Source organism: Gossypium hirsutum, chromosome A08 (assembly GCF_007990345.1).
Source record: "Gossypium hirsutum isolate 1008001.06 chromosome A08, Gossypium_hirsutum_v2.1, whole genome shotgun sequence".
NCBI lineage: Eukaryota > Viridiplantae > Streptophyta > Magnoliopsida > Malvales > Malvaceae > Gossypium > Gossypium hirsutum.
Window position 1 is genome coordinate 785,866 of NC_053431.1, and position 17,171 is coordinate 803,036.

Genomic DNA, 17,171 nt, shown 5'->3' on the forward strand with positions numbered 1-17,171 from the left:
GGAATTACAACATCCACATATTTAAAAAAAAATACTTGTATTCGATACATATTAACACACATTCCATCATTCGTGTAGAATTATAAATTACACATATCTAAAAAATATTTGTATTCGACATATATCGACACATATCCCAACATTCGTGTAGAATTACAACTTCCACGTATTTGAAAAATACTTCCATTCGCCACATATGAATAATGTAGAATTACAACTCCCATATTAAAAAGGTGTACATTTTACAACAAGGTGAAGCTAAAGTCAAATGGTTTTAAGAAAACAAACAATATCATAATTGGGTATTTAGGGTTTGATATTACACAGGGGCATCAATCAATCATATGAAACAAGAAATGGAATGACCAAAGACATGAATGAATCGTACGAAAGCGTTGCTGAACCTCTATAACCTGAGTCCTTTTCCTTGAATTTTTCTGTCAATCCCTGAAAATTACAACAATCATCATGAATTCATAGTCCCATTTTTTAACCAATACCAGAATCTTCAATCAAACAACTGCAAACTATTTCCTATCCGATTTTATCATAAAAATAAAAAATTTGGGCCTTACCAACTAGAATCCAAAAAGATCTTAACTCAAACAAACCCAAATTTAAACAATCCGAACCCAACATGACCTAAACTTATGTTGCTTGGACTCTTTATTTTGGTTGAAGTACCCAGTTTAGACCCTCTGTTCGACATGTGGATATAAGAATATAACCTCCAAAGATCTTTCAAATGCATCAAAAATCTTACAGAAGTCTAACCATACCCATGTGAAATACGTATCTATATCCAATACACACACCTGTGTTCGAGTAATATAGACCTGAACAAATAACCTAAATTAAACCTAAAGTGACTAGAACTCAAAATACACCAAACCTATAATGACTCAACCTAAAAATAAATAAACCTCAAACCTGAATGACCCGAACATAAACTAATCTTCAACAAAATTGACCCTAACCAAAAAGACTGAAAAAATTTAAAACTATATTGACTCAATCCAAAATCAACCTAATTTGCCCAATTGACAAATATAGTTAAACCCTATAAGTGGGGCAAAATCAATTTTGATCGCCAATCCGGTTTTCTTATCATTACTAATAATCAACAATTTTCCAGATGAATTAAAAGAGTTTAAAAATAAAAAAGGATATGAAAAGGGAGTGAGCAATCTCTAACCTTGACGATCATCCCACATCTGCAAATCAAAATAGAAGATGAGAAATCAACATCAGTCAGACAGTAGATTATCACATTTCAAATCTTTGAAAGGAAAAAAAAGAAAAGGAAAATGAAGAGAAAAATGTTGCAAAGAAGAAGCCTTACTCAACAAAACTATCGAAATTTAGTCCATTATCATACTTGGAAATTAGAAGTTGAAGAACAGAAGGTGGAATTGCATATCCAAGACTGTATAAAGCATCCCTTAGTTCCATCAAATCAATTTTCCCACTCCTATCTCTATCAAATCTCTCAAATACAGCCTACAAAATTTCGTATCCATGAACATTAATCGAGTGACTAAAGATGATGTTAAATCGATGAATGCTATGTTGCTCGGACTCGAGCAGTTGGATGCAAGTATATTCCAACACGAGGATATTTATGTATTTGTAAAGTTCTTAAAAGATAGTATCTTTGTATGTGTATGGAAAATCAGAGCAAATATTTAATCGCTTACCCGCCAATGACCAAGGCAGCTCCAGAGTGCAGCAAACTCCATGGGGCCTGAAATTGAAATTTTTTACAACAATCATTTAATGGAGCTGTTTTCAAAGGAGAAGTCGAGAAAGCTAATGAGTGCCTAAGAGCAACTTAAAAAATTTCTTATACTGATTATGTAGCATGACTTACGTGAAAATGATAAACGCTAAAGTGAAGTCACCGTTTCATACAACCTTTTCTTATCAAACCTAAGCTGATGTATGATATCAACATTAAATATATTTGTTTAAGTTAGGCTCAAATTACAAGTTCCGAGTTCTGCTCAAGCTTTATCCATATTGTATATTTGGATAAACTAAGCTGTTTAGATCCATCCGTATTATACAAATAAAAAAGGACTGAATTGAAATAGGATGAGGCCCTAAATGTTTGAGTATATAATATATAAATAAAACCAATATATTATATAATTAAGGGTAAATTTAATCTTTGGTCCTGATCTTTACAATTAGGTTACTTCGGTATTTAAACTTAGCAATTAGGTCTATTGTAGTCCTGAACTTGAATTTCTTCAAGATTTGATGTTAACATTTGATGATGTTAACGCGTGACACAATCTCAAATTGTCATCATCAAAAGATCAAATTTAGTATCAAAATGGACTTAATTGCCAAATTGAAAAAAATACAATACCAAAATGAAACTAGTTGCTAAGTTAGGAAGAAAATTATTTACAATATATATAACTGAAAAGGCAAATTTCAAAAGCTAAGAATCCAAAAAGTTAAAGGAAAGTAGCAAGTGGTGACCATTATTTAATTGAATGGGTCCAGGAAATAAAAGCAATGCTAAAATCCAAAAAAAAAAACAAAAAAAACGTTGGAATGCGATCATACTCAAATTTGAATCTGATAGCTTTGCATTTAAGCACATTAAAATAAGCAAATAAATAAAACAGCACCATGGCAGTTCAATTCAATCAAAGAGTTTTGTGGTAAACAGTGATTTTAAGACCATTAATTCTTTGGATTCAAGTCTCAATTTATGCAGATAATTTCTTCAATTTTATGTTGAAAATAGTTAAAAAAACAAAAAACAAAAGAAATTAACTTACCAATTCTGAGTGAATCATAAGGATTCTTGAACAAGAACATAAGCAACCTTATAGTCCTAAGATTAAACCTCTGGTAACCTGAAGACAGTGCCTGCTGCAACTCATATTCATCGATGAATCCACTTCGATCCCTATCTACCATTTGAAACGCCCTTATAACATCTGGAGATGTTCCTGCTGGAAATCCGCCACCACTCGGCCCATAACTTGATGATGACGAAGGCGGCGGAGACGGCGTCGGGTACTGTCCGTAATAGCTCTGGTGCTGCGGCGGCGGCGGCGGCGGCTGGTGGTGGTGGTCGTATGACTGTGGAGGCAGCTCCGGCGCCGATGGAGCCGTGGAATGAGATGAATAAGGCCTTGAAGTTGCCATTTGATTTCAAATTTCAAATACAATTGATTTTTTGCTTTATGGATAATTTGAAAAAAAAAATTCAATTTCAAAGATCTTTGTGCAGAAAGTAGATTTCCAAGTTGGCGGTGGCTTGTATTTATACTAAGGGCTAATTGCACAAGCTTCCTAAACTATGATTTAAATTTTAAATTGATTTTTAAATTTTTAAATATTTTTAATTAAGTCCTTAAAGTATCAAGAGGTCATATCAAATTGGATTTATCTATGGGTATCTGATAAATTGAAAAAAAAAATCCAATTTCAGGATCTTTGTGCAATTTTAAGTTGGCGTTGGCTTGTATTTATACTAAGGTTTAATTGCACAAACCTCCCTAATTTAAATTTTAAAATATTTTTAATTAAGTCCTTAAAGTATCAAATAAGGCCATTCTACTAGTTCAATTAAATATCAATTTGGATATATCTATTTTTGAAACATGCTCATTAAATTGTAAATATATGTATATTATTTGTATGATTAATTTTTATCTAAATTTTAAATATTTTAATTCACTTCTTAAAAATATCAATATTGTATGAATAATATTTTTCTATTCAGGGGCGAGACTAGGGGTAGGTAGGGGTCCAGTCCCCCTAAAATGAAAAATTTTTTATTTAGACTTTTTAAAATTTTTTAAATTTTAAATTAGTAAAGGTAAAATTACACTTTGTTCCCCTAAAAATATAAAAAACTAATTTAATCTTTTAAAAATTATAAAGATATAAGCTATTAAAATAGTGAAATTACATTTTTGCTATTGTAAAAATTATGATTTAATTTTGGCCCCTAAAAAAAATTTCTGATTTCGGTTCTGTTTCTATTATTTCAGTTAAATATCAATTTGGATCTCTTGTATATATATTTTTAAAACATTATTAAATTATAAATACTGAATATATACATATCAATCATATGTTTAATTTGGATCTAAAATGTTAAAAATAGATAATATCATTAAATTTTAAATATATATATTTAGCTCATCAAATTGAATGATATGATATTATTACTATTTTGAAATTTTAATTAAAAATATTTTAAAATTTGAGATAAATTTAAAATTTAGCTCATAATTTAAGTATCTATAATGAAATTAACCCTTTTAGTTAAGCAATAATAATGCAAAAGATAACATAAAATATAGAGTAAGGGGGCACGTGGTGAAGAAGACACATAATTTACGTAAGCGTGTATGGTACTTGCTATTAGGCGGAGTCGCTTAATTTCCATGTCTTCTAGAGTTCTATTTCTTATTAATGTTGTCTTTTTATTAAAATTTTTCAAAAAATTAATTATTTTCTTTTATTCTTTTAATGAATTAGTAAAATTATAATAAAGAGTTTAATTTCAATCTTAATCGGGTTTTAAATCGGTTCACATCGTTATTGTTATAGCAGCTTAAACACTTAGGTGATAATAATATTTCCTTTTATAAAGGATATAGACGAACTTAAAATAAATTTGAGTTGATCTTTTACAAATATGAACTAACTTGAGTAAATATAAAATATTTTAATATTATACTTAGACTCAACCGAACCTAATAATCTGACTCGGGCCATGAACATCTCTAATAAAAACCAAAACCGATTAAAACCAGTGAAATTACCTCTAAATAAAAAATATATATATGAATATCAACAAGATCATATAGATTCAACATTTCAACATAGATGATTTCACGCACAATCATTTTCCTACAAAGAGGAAAAAAATCCCAATCACACAATCTTAAAAAACTAAGCAGTTAGGTTTTTTTTTTTTTTTAATAGCTTAAAAGTTAGCTATTTGTGGAGATTGCAAAGGAAGTTTGATTAAATAATCATTCCATCCCACCAATTATATAATCCATATTCTAATATAAGCAAATCAATACGGCCGATACCGCCTGTTACTGTTGTCGTTGCTACCGTGCTTTCCCCTACTGCTTGAACTGCTACCGCTCTTGCCACCACCTCGATTACTACTTTGATGTATCGGCGGGCTTTGTAGTTGCGATCCCGGTTGTTGCCTGCAGCAATAGATTATCAAGGTTCAATCCTCAGGCAAGCAACCGAGTTAAGACAACCGGGTTGTATCACAGCTGGTTATTAGATGATATGTGACACATCCGGCTTTGTATGGAAAGAACGGGGATACGGATTTTAAGATGTATGAAATATTGGAATGGAAATAATGTGCTAAAAGTGCCATCAAGCCCTTGTAATAGGAGTTAGATTGTATTTTATCCATTTACTCAAAAGATAAACAAATTAGTCCCTATATGTTAGAATAGAAAACAAACTAATCTTTTCTATTAAAAATTTCATCAATTTCTATTAAAAACTGGTGTAGCTGACAAAATAACCATACAGTTACACATAACATCCTATGCGCACCTCATACGGATATACATAGACCAGTGTTTAATAGTAGAAATAGATAAAATTTTTAACAAAATAACCAGTTCACTTTTTAATCTAACATATGGAGACTAAATTATTCTTTTTTTAGAGAAGAAGGGCAAAATACAATTTGGCTACCAGTATAAGGGATTTCATGGTACTTTTACCAAATAAAGTTATTGAACTTACAGAACATATCCAACCCGGCCATCGGGTAAAAGCATTGGCATCATTGACATGCCAGTAGGTGTTGGTCCTCTTCCATAGATTAAGGGCTGTAGGAGACAAATTAACACAAAAAGTTTTAACCATGTTCAACAATCTAATGAACTTTTGCCTCTTTTCCTCGAGCACGCCAATGGCACACGAGAAAGGAAGGAAAAAAAGAAGGTTTTTCAAACTTAGAACCGAAAGCAAAACTGAAAACCCGAACAAACAAACAAATAAACAATCACCTGCAGAATATCAAGAAAAAAATGATGAAGATATGGATGGAAGCTGTTTAACACACCATCCTATACATGTATGGACGAGTATCTCACCTGTGGAAGGCCAGCAACACCGTATCCTGGACCTAGAGCACCATAGGCACCCCCAACGAGACCATACCCAACCTGAGGTGGATAACTAGGAAGAAAACCGGAATTCTGAGAACTTGAACCCCCTGAGGTCTTTTGATCAGTTTGTGGCTTTGCAAGAGAACACTCTACAACTTGTCCTGAAAAAACGGAATAATAATATTAGGAATTACATCCATTAAACAAAAATGTAAAATGGATAAGAACTCGATAATCACCATCCAATTCATATTTTTCTGTGTTCTTGAGTGCTTTCATGGCACAAGATCTCTCTGCAAAATGAACAAAACCAATTCTATTTCTCTCTTGTCCGGGTTTTGCAGGAGGCAGAACCACTTTAGTTATCTTTCCATGATGTTCAAATAGCTTCTTTAGCCGATCTTGTGTTACATCCTTTGGCAAATTCTTCACATACACGGCCTTTACCTACATAAGATAGGTTACCTTAGATTAACAAATCCAAAATATGATAAGGACGACACTGACGTTACCAACATGCTATATGCAAAAGAAAGTACGCATGTCAGCTTCAAAGGAAATGAAAAAGGAACAAAGTCCTCAAATGAGACAAGCATGAAACGTAAACTACCAAAAGAACCCCGCAAGAAGCTAGAAAGTGAAAGAGAGCAACTTAACTATACCTGAGAAGCAGCAGGAGAATCAGCATTCTTAGGATCAGCCCAGCTCACACTTGGAGCATTATCACCAAGCCTGAATTCCGTGTTCATCATCTTCTGCCTTGAATACTCGGCACATGCATTGTTATAATACTCAACAAAGGCAAAACCCCTGTTACTACCTGAGTTCTTCATATCCTGCAAGCACGAAGCAAATTCACAATATGACATTACCACTAAACATCCCCTTAGAGATCACAAGTAACCAATAATCGGCAAAAATGCACAAGGTCATTAAACTAACCTTCACTAATTCCAAACCTGTAACTCCATGACCAACCTCTGACACAACCTTCCTCAAGTCTTCCTCCCCCCAATTTCTCGGAATATTACCAATAAACAACCGATGTTTTGATTGGGATGTAGAACATCTAATTTTTCTACCCTGAGAGAGAAAGATAGAAGCCACAAAGTTACTTAACAACCAAAGAAACATGAATGCCGTTATCAGAAACAAATAGAACACGGAAGCAGGAACTCCCTATGAGATAATAGAAGACTTGTCACCTTAAATTCGGCATTATTTAGCTCATCAATGGCTTTAGAGGCCAATTCTACACTTCTAAAGGTCACAAAAGCAAAGCCCTTGTTTTCACTTGTATCTTTACCTTTCATAATCCGAACCTACCATAATAATTACGATGTGTCAATGTTTATCTCGTGAAAAGAAAAATAGGGTAAAAGGATCACGCACAAAAATGAATAAATTAAGCTAAAGAGCAAATTGGTCATTTCTAATAAAAGTTTCATCCATTTATACTGTTACAACTGGCATGGCTGACAAAATAATTAAACATTTACATGTAGTGTGCCATGTGTACCTTATGTTGATATATAAGGACCAGTTTTGAACCGTAAAAATGAATAAAATTTTTAACAAAAGGATTAGTTTGCTCTTTGATCTAATGTATAAAAACTATTTTGCCCATTTTTTGAGTAGAATGAGCAAAATGTAATCCTACTCTTAGCACAAGGGCTTCCAAGATACTTTTACCATAGTTTCTCACTATAGCAAAAGAAAATACCTCAGTAACCTCTCCAACAGATTCACAAAAATCCTTCAAATCCTCTTGAGAAACATCATGTGGTATGCCTCCAATATATACTTCGGAACCATGAGGAGGACGAGCAAGAAGCTCGGCACGTTTCTTCTTTTCATCCTCACCTTCAGCATCATCATCCCCATTAGCATTTTCGACATCTTGATCTTCCTCTTCTATTTCTTCTTCCTCCTCCTCCTCCTCCTCTTCTTCTTCTTCCTCTTCTTCTTCTACCTCCACTTCTTCATACTCCACCTCTTCTTCCATAGTCTCCTCGGGATCGTTATCTTCTTCATCAAGATTGATCCTCTCATCAGATTCAGCAGGCTGTTCAGGCTCATTTGGTCCCTTTGGCCTCGGCATCTTATGTATCTATTTAAACAAGCTTGCAAGGCAATTCTGAAGAAGGCACAGAGGCCAGAAGAATTCAAGGGAAGAAGTACACACATATTGAAAGGAGGAAACAAAAATGATGGCCAAAAGGATTTTCAGATATGTATCTCAATTGAAACCCGTGTCACGAGCTAAAAAGATTCAAAGGGGTTGCAAGGTATAATTAAGCAGTCGATTTTAAAGAGAATGGAAAAAAAAAAAGGAATTTCCGAATGATAATTAAGAGGCTTATGTAGTTGGTGCAAGTTTTCAAGGAATATGAACTTGCTCAAAATCAGAACAAGAGTCACAAGACTGCTGTCGAAAAAACAAACAAAAAAGAAAATATTGACATGTTTAAGCTTAAGCCAGCTTCATACGAAACGTAATGCAAACTTACAAAACAAAATTAAAATATATATAAATCAGGCATGACTTTAATGGAAAATGAAAATCAGGCATCATATATATAACCTAATGACGAAAAAGTAAAACCAGTCTCAAACTAAATATACAATCACTATACCCTGGTAATAACTTTACATATAATATAAGCATCAAGATTCTTACAGATACGTAGTTCATCCAGTAAAAGTAGAGACTCTTGTATCAGGACTCAAATTGCATTTTGCCCCCACTACTCAAAAAATTGGGTAAATTAATACTTATACATAAGATCAAAGGGCAAATTAATCCTATTAAGAATTCTATCCATATATACGGTTAAAAACTGGTTACTATATGTACACGGAACATGCCACATGTCATTATATGATTATTCTGTTAGCCAATCCAGTTTCTAACAGTACAAAAGGATGAAATTTTTAACAGAAATGATCAATTTTCTTTTTAATCTAACATATAGAGATCAATTTGTCCAATTTTTTTTGAGTAGAGGGGTCAACATGCAATCTGACTCTTAGTACAAGAGCCTTAACTGGTCCGGATTGAGTATCAATAAAACAAGTTTTATGATGGTTCAAAATCTCTCGAAATTATAGAGAGTGCACCCCAATCAACAAATTCAAGAAATTTAAGAATAAGGCCAATAAAACAACACAAAAGTTCTAACAATCTGTCTTTTTTGGTATACTAATTAAGGACTAAATTGCAAAGAATGTCATATCTTCCAAGCTACTTATTACATTTCTTAGCAAATCTCAGCATATACATAGCCTCAACTAGGAAGCTTTTTTTTTCCCCTTTTTTTCCTCATGCCTAAAATAAACTCTTTGCTCCACTAAAAGTTCAAATTTGAAGTTCAAAAAATTTCAAAAACCCCATTGAAGTTCAACAAATACCCACTTCAAATGAGCTCTGAATTAAACGAAATGAGGGGGGAAAAAAAGAAATTAAACCCACTCTTTTTTCTCGAGAAACAAGCAGAAATTAGTACTATTTTAATTATGGGTTTTAAGAGAGAAAGAGAAAAATACCCGAGTTGGAGCTGTAGAGAAAGAATTAAGAAGCTTCGACAGCTGAGAGAGAAAGTGGCTAAGCTTTAAAGTGTAAAGGTTGGAAGTAATAAAAGGAAAAAAGGAACGCCTAGATTTTCTTTTCCTTATTTTCTCGGGAAATAAGCATAATATGGGTTGAAAGCTTGAATATAGAAAAACAAACAAGCCCTAAAACAGCTTTGATTGAAGAAAGGTTGTACTTATCTTTTAATAATCCATTTTTTTCACATTTTTTTTAACAAACCATGAACAAATGAATTTGAAGCAGATCTTTATTGATTTTTTTTTTCGAAACCACCCACAGTTATAGGAAATTTTATTAAAGGCACTCAACTTTCTTATCATTTAATAATATACCACTAATAATAATAAATATTCACTTATGGGTTTTCTGATATAAATACCACATTAAGAATCAGATTGCATTTTATTCTTTTATTAAAAAAAGACAAATCAGTTCTTATATATTAGATCAATGAGCAAAATGATCCTTCTATCAAAAATTTATATTTTTATTGCTAAAAATTAGTTTTTATATGTCAACATGATATATATATATGATACGCCATGTGTAACTATCTAGTTACTCTATTATTACACCAATTTTTAATAGTAGAAATGATTAGTTTATAACTAAAACATTAAATGTTCAAATATGACAATTCACATGTACTTCATTTTAATTTTTTTTATTTTTAATTTTAAATAATTTTATAATTTTTAAATTATTATTTGACATTACAATGTCATGTTAAAGTAAAGGCGAACTATCACGCAAATTGTCATCTTAACATCATTAAAAATTTAATATTTTAATTAACATTTTCTTTTAAAAAAAAGCTGTTTGATTTTTTTAAAAAGATTAATAATTAAATTTAACTAAAAAATAAAAACTAAATTAACAAAATATATAAATATTAAATACATTTGAGATTATCATTCCTGAAATCTCTACATTCCTCGTTGTTCTTATTCTCACTCAAAATGGCAAAATAAGTGTTCCCAAAATCAAAGCCTACATTTATGTTTTACAAATTAAAAAAGAAAAGTACATTTCCTAATAGCAACCATTTGGTTTATGAGAGGCAAAGGAATTTGCTAATAAGGTAAAATAGGTAAAATGATAACAACAATCTATGTTTTACCTGAAGTTTGGGTGAGTGTCGGAGACAGATAAGTATCCAAGACTGTTATACTCAAATTTTCCGAAGTTTTCCCATATGTTTCGAAGATCATACCCGTACGGGTAGAGCCCCGATAACACGAATCACTCGTTTCCGGAAAGGGTGTAGGGAGATATCAAAAATATTGGGAAAATGTAATCTTTTATTTCTATTTCATGTATTCCAATACACTTTGGGTGATATCTTCAAGGAAGGATACAAAACCCATGACACTTGTTAGGCCGGTTCCGTTGACATCTTGTTCCTCGATAAGGTAGTTCTCGAACACCGAGGCATCGTCTTGCCCTCCTCGGATGAATATGAGTTTGGGGGTAATACAACGTTCTTGCTTCAATTTGTTAATCGTGGACCGTAACAAACCTGTTAAGTATACAATGGCCTCAGAATAAATCACAAGCTAAAACGGTTTCCATTTCGACTTGTAAAAATCAACTTGTTTGTGCAAGTGATAAAAGAGCTTACAGTCGTGGGGTGGAGGAAAAGGAAGGCTAGGATCTGCAGTAGATGAGTAAAAGACGATTAATGTCGTATATGCATCGAGGAAAAATATCGGACTACCACTGGTGATCAGTGCAGCACGACTCAATGAGTGCCGTGGATAGGCTTGTTTATCTGGTGTTGAATATGATGTTAGGACTGGATAGATTGCACGGTGAAGAGAACTTGGTTCCAACGCACTGCACCATATGTATGGGAAAAACGAAAAGAAGATCAAAATATGCGGTAAGAATACGAGTTTGCATTTACACTAACATTACAATTAAATCCTCTACCACGTGTTTGAATCTGTTAATTATTTAAGAGATTGTAGCATAAAGAATAACCCAGATCCAAAAATGGAAGTACCATATACCTGAAAAGACATTGCACATAGATCCGGTAGTCAGGGTGAACACCTTCTTCGTGGAAACGCAGAAGAGGGTTTCGAAGCAAAGCAAAAACCAATCGAGGCAAAGGTTGCAGTTGGGGGCATTGCGAGAATGTAACATCGAGCTGACCCATGATAGAACTACTTCCGTTCTTGTATTGGATAAGGTTAAAAGCCTCGTTATATTGAGAAGTGAGGATTACTAGCCAATCATGAAGCAACATCCTGCCCTCTCTAACTCCTTCCTCCAAAGAGGCTAATATGACCTGTAAAATTGACAATATGCATATAAACTACTAGAGATGATACTCAGAAACAAAATGCTCCAGAACCGAGCATGAACACATGCATGGAAAAGTCAAAAAGAGAGACAAAGAAAGAAGGTGAACCTTGTGAACAAGCAATGATAGAACCACTTCAGGATCAACACTATCATAAAGTTCATTAAGATTTCGGGCTGTTCCATACTGCAAAGTTCGTATCCTAAGTCTTCGTTTAATAGAATGTTTGCCTCTGCATAAAAATGTCACATCAAGCCAATCCAAAAAGTAGCGCCAGAAAGCAATATTGTTGATCAAATAATTTTAATGATTTGAACTTCTAGAAGATTTTGTATGAATTATGATAAACCGAATTCTAAGTTCCTCAACCTGCAGATGAGGCTAGAATATTCATGTCCTCATGAATGACACTCGCAAGTATACTTACAAGGTTTTTCATATTTTTAGACCGACAAAGCTGGTAAGAGTGATTTAGGATCAGAATTTCCAATAGGAATAATATACCTACTAGAAGAAAGCAATTCAGAACCAGGGAGTTCCTCGGGGGGCACGACAACAGTGTATTGAAATGCAATCTGCACCATGGGTTGTTCAGATGAATGCCTGTAAAGGAGGAGCGATTATACAATCTGAATATATTAACATTGATGCTCCTCAAAATGTTATCACCGAAAAAAATGTGGAAGAAAACAAAGAAAATGGAAAGGGGGGATGTTTCAAGCATTCAGGTGGTTACAATTGGTCCATACAAGAAATTAACATAATGGAAAGATGCAAATAACATATAATCAAAATAAAGATAATTGTCACTGGGCTATTCATACCTTGAAAAACCAACATTATTAGCAAACTCAAAGTCATAAGCATATGTTGCATACGAATCACAGCAAATAATGTGTTGCACATTTTCATATTGCGGATCTGGGAAGAAGTGACCATACTGCAAAAGAAGGGAAAAAGAAGTGAGAAAGCAAGAACTGATATATAAAGTTCCTTAGCAAGATGAATTGAAAGAAGTAAGAGGCAGTTACGGAATGGCCAGGCTTGAATTCAGTAGATGTCCTCAATCTTAGTACACAATTAAAAGCATATGGTCGACTTAGCATTCGATACCTGCAAAATAGCATTAATAGAACTGAATTTAGTTTTTATGTCATTAACAAAAGTAATGATGAAGTGCTGAAACAAAAATATGCACAAAAATCCATCTTTAAAAAAAAAAAGAAGAAGAATAAATTAGAAGTGTATCTAACCTGAAAGAAAATAACTATTCTACCATCCTTTTGTTATGCCATTAACCAATAGAACAACATTTTAGTCCATTAAAACCTAATGATAGAATTTGAGGAGAAAACAATTGTACTTACATGTCCTGCGGAAGTGTTGAATCATCTGTATTTGAATACAAGAACAGTGAGCCACCACTTTCTATGCTAAGAAATTTAAGAGAAGCCAAATCTGTATACTCATTTGTAACGGCAAAAATGTCCACACAAACACCAGCTTGAACAGCCACAGCAGCCTGTAAAATATGTCAAGGATACATTCTCAACCCATACAGCTAAAATTAGAGAAACTGAAAGTCAATCCAAATCTACCAGATCTTTGTAGAATGGTGTCTGCTCTGGAAGTAAAGCACGGTCTGCATCCTCTCCTTTACTGGCATATTGCTCACCATACCTTCTTGTATCAAGTTGCCCAGGTCCATGATCGGGAGGACCCGAGAGAAAGGCAAAGACTCTAGCTGCAGTTGCGCACAGAGACACAACAGTATGTAGCACATTACATAGATATTTATGATGCTAAAAAGAAAAAACAATAGATAAAGATATTGCACTTTAGAAGACCTCTATGCTTATCGCACATACCTAATGCAAATGTATTTCCATATTCTGACCCAAGGTAATTGCAAAGAGCTTCCATTGCCATACCAAAACCTCGACCACCCATCAATACGCCATCTAACTCTTGACCTGTTCCTGGGGGCGTTCTCTCCCATGAAGTAGTTGGTCTGAGAATTTCAAGTGCAGATGTGATACGATCCTTACAAGTATCAACCTGTATAGGTTATTGATTTCAAGGAGACCAGTAAATACTAAATTACATAGAGGTTCGATTGATATAAACAAGGCAACAGAACAATATCATAACTAAAAGACGCTACCAACTAGGCTTTTTACCAAATACAGACAGATATACCTCCCCGCTCCTTTTCCCAATTCTATTCTTATAGAATAACTATTTCATTCTTTATATATACCATTCAGAGAATCCAATGGGCCACCCGTATGTTTTATAAAGGGCTGTGGCAGAGGACAAAAATAAAGGAAAACAATAAGTGAAGATTACATACTGGAGCCAGGAATTGTAACAAAGGCATGACATCTTCAAGCTCAATTGGCAAGGTACCCTCCGCATCTTGAGGGATAAAAACATTCTTTACAACAGGTATAGGCCCTTGAACATCATATAACCCTAATTTGTGGCTGAAAGTGGCAAGGCCAAAAAGGGACTCAGGTGCAAGAGCTGCAATAGAAATGAAAATGAAGGAAAGAATCAACCTTCCAAGAACAAAAATCAAGAATAAACAAAATGAATAAATCATTTTTATCCAACACTAGAGAACCTTCCAATGCCGCCTGCAGTGCACTTTTAGTAAGCTCCAAAAATTCTTCAGAAGCTGAAAACAAAAAGGAAGTTTTATATAAGTCTATGTAGATTAAAGAATAGAAATAAGAGCATAATGAGGTAGTCATCATGCATGGTATCTGCAAAAACATTAAGAGAAGACCTGAGTCAAAGACCAACTGCCTTTACTCTCCCCCCCCCCCCAAGGGAACATCCTACTACAAGCAACATAAAAACTCATATTTATTACACAAAAGCAATCTTTGTTAAAAGTTAAATGTCAAACAACTACTAGATGCCCCCATATTCATTTTTACTATATATACACGGAGGAGCCGCATGTAAACATGAACTAGTATAAGAAAATAAGGCATATAGATTGAAACCTGAGTGTATCAAATAACATAAAATGTGCTTTAACACTTTGTCACTATCAACTGCTGCATTCAATAATCTTTTTCAGTTTCTTATAACTTCTTTGTACTTTTCACTCTAGAAATGGTCTTAACTACATAATACTCAAATCCAATACTTTAACTTCTGCAATAATTTTCATCACTCAAGAGTGTCCAATTCAAAATATTTCTTCCACACAAATTTGCAGGAAAGAATTAAAACTAGAAAAAAAAAAAGAAACAAAATCCATTTCGTTACCATAAATTCAGCACAAATAATTTGAAATTCAGATAAAAATAATTACAATATTAGAACATTAGAACAAAGTGAAGATCTCACATGACAAATCAACGGCCGCAACATACACCGGACGAGCATGCAGAATTTCCTCCTCCGATCCTTCCACTACACAGAAACAATAAAATCAAAGAGTTAATGTAGTTAAAAAAATCATTATCCCTCACTTTCTTCATAATTTTTTCTGAGCAACCAAATCACACTTACAAGGAAACTCGAGATCGACAAAAGACGACATCATTTCAGCACAAGACTGAGGTCGAGAGTATCTAGCGATGGCTTCAGAAGAGAGGCCGTTGAGCGTACCGCAAAGAGAGCAATTCCATGCCCATTGATCGAGCTCGCAATAGGTGTTGAAATAAGCGTAGCAATTCTCGCATCGAGGTAAAAGATGTCCGTCCGATCCATAGACCGGCGCTTGACCGTTCTCGTCTTTAGCAGCGAAAGGTGTTACCGTTAATCCCCAAGGAATGCCACAAGCTTCTTGCGCATCGGAATCGATCGGGAACCGTGTCACCGTCGCACGAACCGCCATGGTTTTTCCGTATCCTTTTTTCTTTTTCTCTTTCTAAATTTTCCCGGAAAATAATATGGTCGTTTTTCCCTGCGGTGTATGTTAGGAAAAGTGATATTCGTGGAGATAGCCAATAAGAAACAGAGAATATGCCACGTTGGAATGTGGGCGATGACGTGGCAGATCTCCTTTTATTTTTAATTCGAGTTTTTTTACTTAAAGGACTTTTCTTTACTCCTAAAATTTCAACTCAAAAGCTAACTCTTTAGTATATTAATTAAATTCTCATATATATTGCTTTTTTGTTTTTTAATATGAATAATGTTATTTTTAATTGACTAAAACAATATTTAATATTAAATAATTAATAAAAGTATATTAAATTAATGATAAGACTTTAATATAAATTTTAAAAATAAACCCCATCATTTATAAAAGGTATAATTCTAATTTTAATTTTCTATGTGATAAAATTTAAATTCAATGAATTGTTTAAAAAATATCATTTATTTTTTAACAGAGTTAATATTTTTAAAGATTTTAAAAATATTTTTTATACAAAAAATAATAACTCTATTATATTTTAGGTTAAATCATACAATTAATCTCTAATTTTTTTTTTGTTTTGAACAATTTATTTTTTTTTCTTTTATATTAAAAGATGTGAAGAATGGGAAAAAATAGAGAGAGAAGCATGAGAGAATGAAAAATAAAGAATAAAAAAGAAAGCTAAAAGCACATAGAAGGAAAAAAATAAATTGCTCAAAATGAAAGAAATATGGGGACTAATTGTATAATTTAACATAAAATTTTTGTTTAAAATAATAATTTAACATGTTACGTCAGCTTACCTTTACATCGTTGTTAACATAAATGACAAAATCAAATATAAGTTACTAAAATATAACCTGGGGGCAGTGGCAGAGCCCTGACCTCCTAAAATAAAAAATTTTCTATTTAGGCTCCGTTTGTTTGCAGGTAAAATGTTTTCTGGAAAATGATTTACTTTTTTGATGTTTGGATGAATCTGTGTAAAATATTTTCTGTTGTTTGGTAGATTTCCTGAAAATATTTTCCTGAAAAGCTGTTTTAATAAAAATTTATATATTTAAGAATTTATTATATTTTCTTTGTTTGATTGAGTTTGGGGATGTTAAGTGAGCCTTGATCATTAATGGCCAAAATTAGATCAATGCTTATTTGTTGTTGTTCTTGTTCTGGTGTTTTGTATCTTAAAGCTAATAAGTTTAATTTTTAACTAATGAATAACAATGTCATCTTTTCAAGATTTATGTTGATAATGCA

At 33.0% G+C, this 17,171-nt stretch overlaps 3 protein-coding genes across 5 annotated transcripts; all 3 read right to left on the minus strand.

The window, feature by feature from the left end:
• Window positions 1-94: 94 nt before the first annotated feature.
• LOC107949031 (probable calcium-binding protein CML48) lies at window positions 95-3,348 on the minus strand. The gene is made up of 5 exons (XM_016883734.2): window positions 2,796-3,348; window positions 1,698-1,744; window positions 1,343-1,500; window positions 1,196-1,214; window positions 95-447 (listed from the first exon to the last, which is right to left on the minus strand). Exons 1-5 carry the CDS (start codon window positions 3,166-3,168, stop codon window positions 337-339), a joined length of 708 nt encoding a protein of 235 aa, XP_016739223.1. The 5' UTR covers window positions 3,169-3,348; the 3' UTR covers window positions 95-336.
• A 1,493-nt stretch (window positions 3,349-4,841) lies between these two features.
• LOC107949034 (heterogeneous nuclear ribonucleoprotein Q) lies at window positions 4,842-9,970 on the minus strand. Of its 3 annotated transcripts, none has more exons than XM_016883739.2 (9): window positions 9,678-9,970; window positions 7,855-8,268; window positions 7,337-7,453; window positions 7,074-7,214; window positions 6,794-6,967; window positions 6,371-6,578; window positions 6,117-6,292; window positions 5,764-5,849; window positions 4,842-5,201 (listed from the first exon to the last, which is right to left on the minus strand). In XM_016883739.2, exons 2-9 carry the CDS (start codon window positions 8,230-8,232, stop codon window positions 5,060-5,062), a joined length of 1,422 nt encoding a protein of 473 aa, XP_016739228.1. In that variant the 5' UTR covers window positions 8,233-8,268; window positions 9,678-9,970; the 3' UTR covers window positions 4,842-5,059. The 3 variants fall into 3 exon arrangements, with proteins under 3 accessions (XP_016739228.1, XP_016739230.1, XP_016739231.1); XM_016883741.2 differs by having other exon boundaries at window positions 7,855-8,556; window positions 9,678-9,930; XM_016883742.2 differs by having other exon boundaries at window positions 7,855-8,559; window positions 9,678-9,930.
• Window positions 9,971-10,609: 639 nt separating this feature from the next.
• LOC107949035 (protein transport protein SEC24) lies at window positions 10,610-15,975 on the minus strand. The gene is made up of 14 exons (XM_016883743.2): window positions 15,560-15,975; window positions 15,395-15,460; window positions 14,658-14,711; window positions 14,385-14,557; window positions 13,900-14,089; window positions 13,630-13,775; window positions 13,399-13,553; window positions 13,063-13,144; window positions 12,856-12,971; window positions 12,536-12,634; window positions 12,140-12,263; window positions 11,736-12,016; window positions 11,345-11,559; window positions 10,610-11,242 (listed from the first exon to the last, which is right to left on the minus strand). The coding sequence occupies exons 1-14, from the start codon at window positions 15,885-15,887 to the stop codon at window positions 11,031-11,033; spliced, it is 2,241 nt and encodes a 746-aa protein (XP_016739232.2). The 5' UTR covers window positions 15,888-15,975; the 3' UTR covers window positions 10,610-11,030.
• Between the last annotated feature and the right edge of the window lie 1,196 nt (window positions 15,976-17,171).

Excerpts from the sequence above, each read along its gene's own strand:
- LOC107949031 (XM_016883734.2), bottom strand. The coding sequence starts at position 3,168 with ATGGCAACTTCAAGGCCTTATTCATCTCATTCCACGGCTCCATCGGCG. Across the intron at positions 1,745-2,795 it reads TTATGATTCACTCAGAATTG|GCCCCATGGAGTTTGCTGCA; the intron begins GTAAGTTAATTT and ends TTTCAATTTCAG. Across the intron at positions 1,501-1,697 it reads GCTGCCTTGGTCATTGGCGG|GCTGTATTTGAGAGATTTGA; the intron begins GTAAGCGATTAA and ends GAAATTTTGTAG.
- LOC107949034 (XM_016883739.2), bottom strand. The coding sequence starts at position 8,232 with ATGCCGAGGCCAAAGGGACCAAATGAGCCTGAACAGCCTGCTGAATCT. Across the intron at positions 6,968-7,073 it reads CAGGTTTGGAATTAGTGAAG|GATATGAAGAACTCAGGTAG; the intron begins GTTAGTTTAATG and ends TCGTGCTTGCAG. Across the intron at positions 6,293-6,370 it reads AGAAAAATATGAATTGGATG|GACAAGTTGTAGAGTGTTCT; the intron begins GTGATTATCGAG and ends CCGTTTTTTCAG.
- LOC107949035 (XM_016883743.2), bottom strand. The coding sequence starts at position 15,887 with ATGGCGGTTCGTGCGACGGTGACACGGTTCCCGATCGATTCCGATGCG. Across the intron at positions 13,145-13,398 it reads TCAACACTTCCGCAGGACAT|GTATCGAATGCTAAGTCGAC; the intron begins GTAAGTACAATT and ends GCTATTTTGCAG. Across the intron at positions 12,972-13,062 it reads AATTCAAGCCTGGCCATTCC|TATGGTCACTTCTTCCCAGA; the intron begins GTAACTGCCTCT and ends CTTCTTTTGCAG.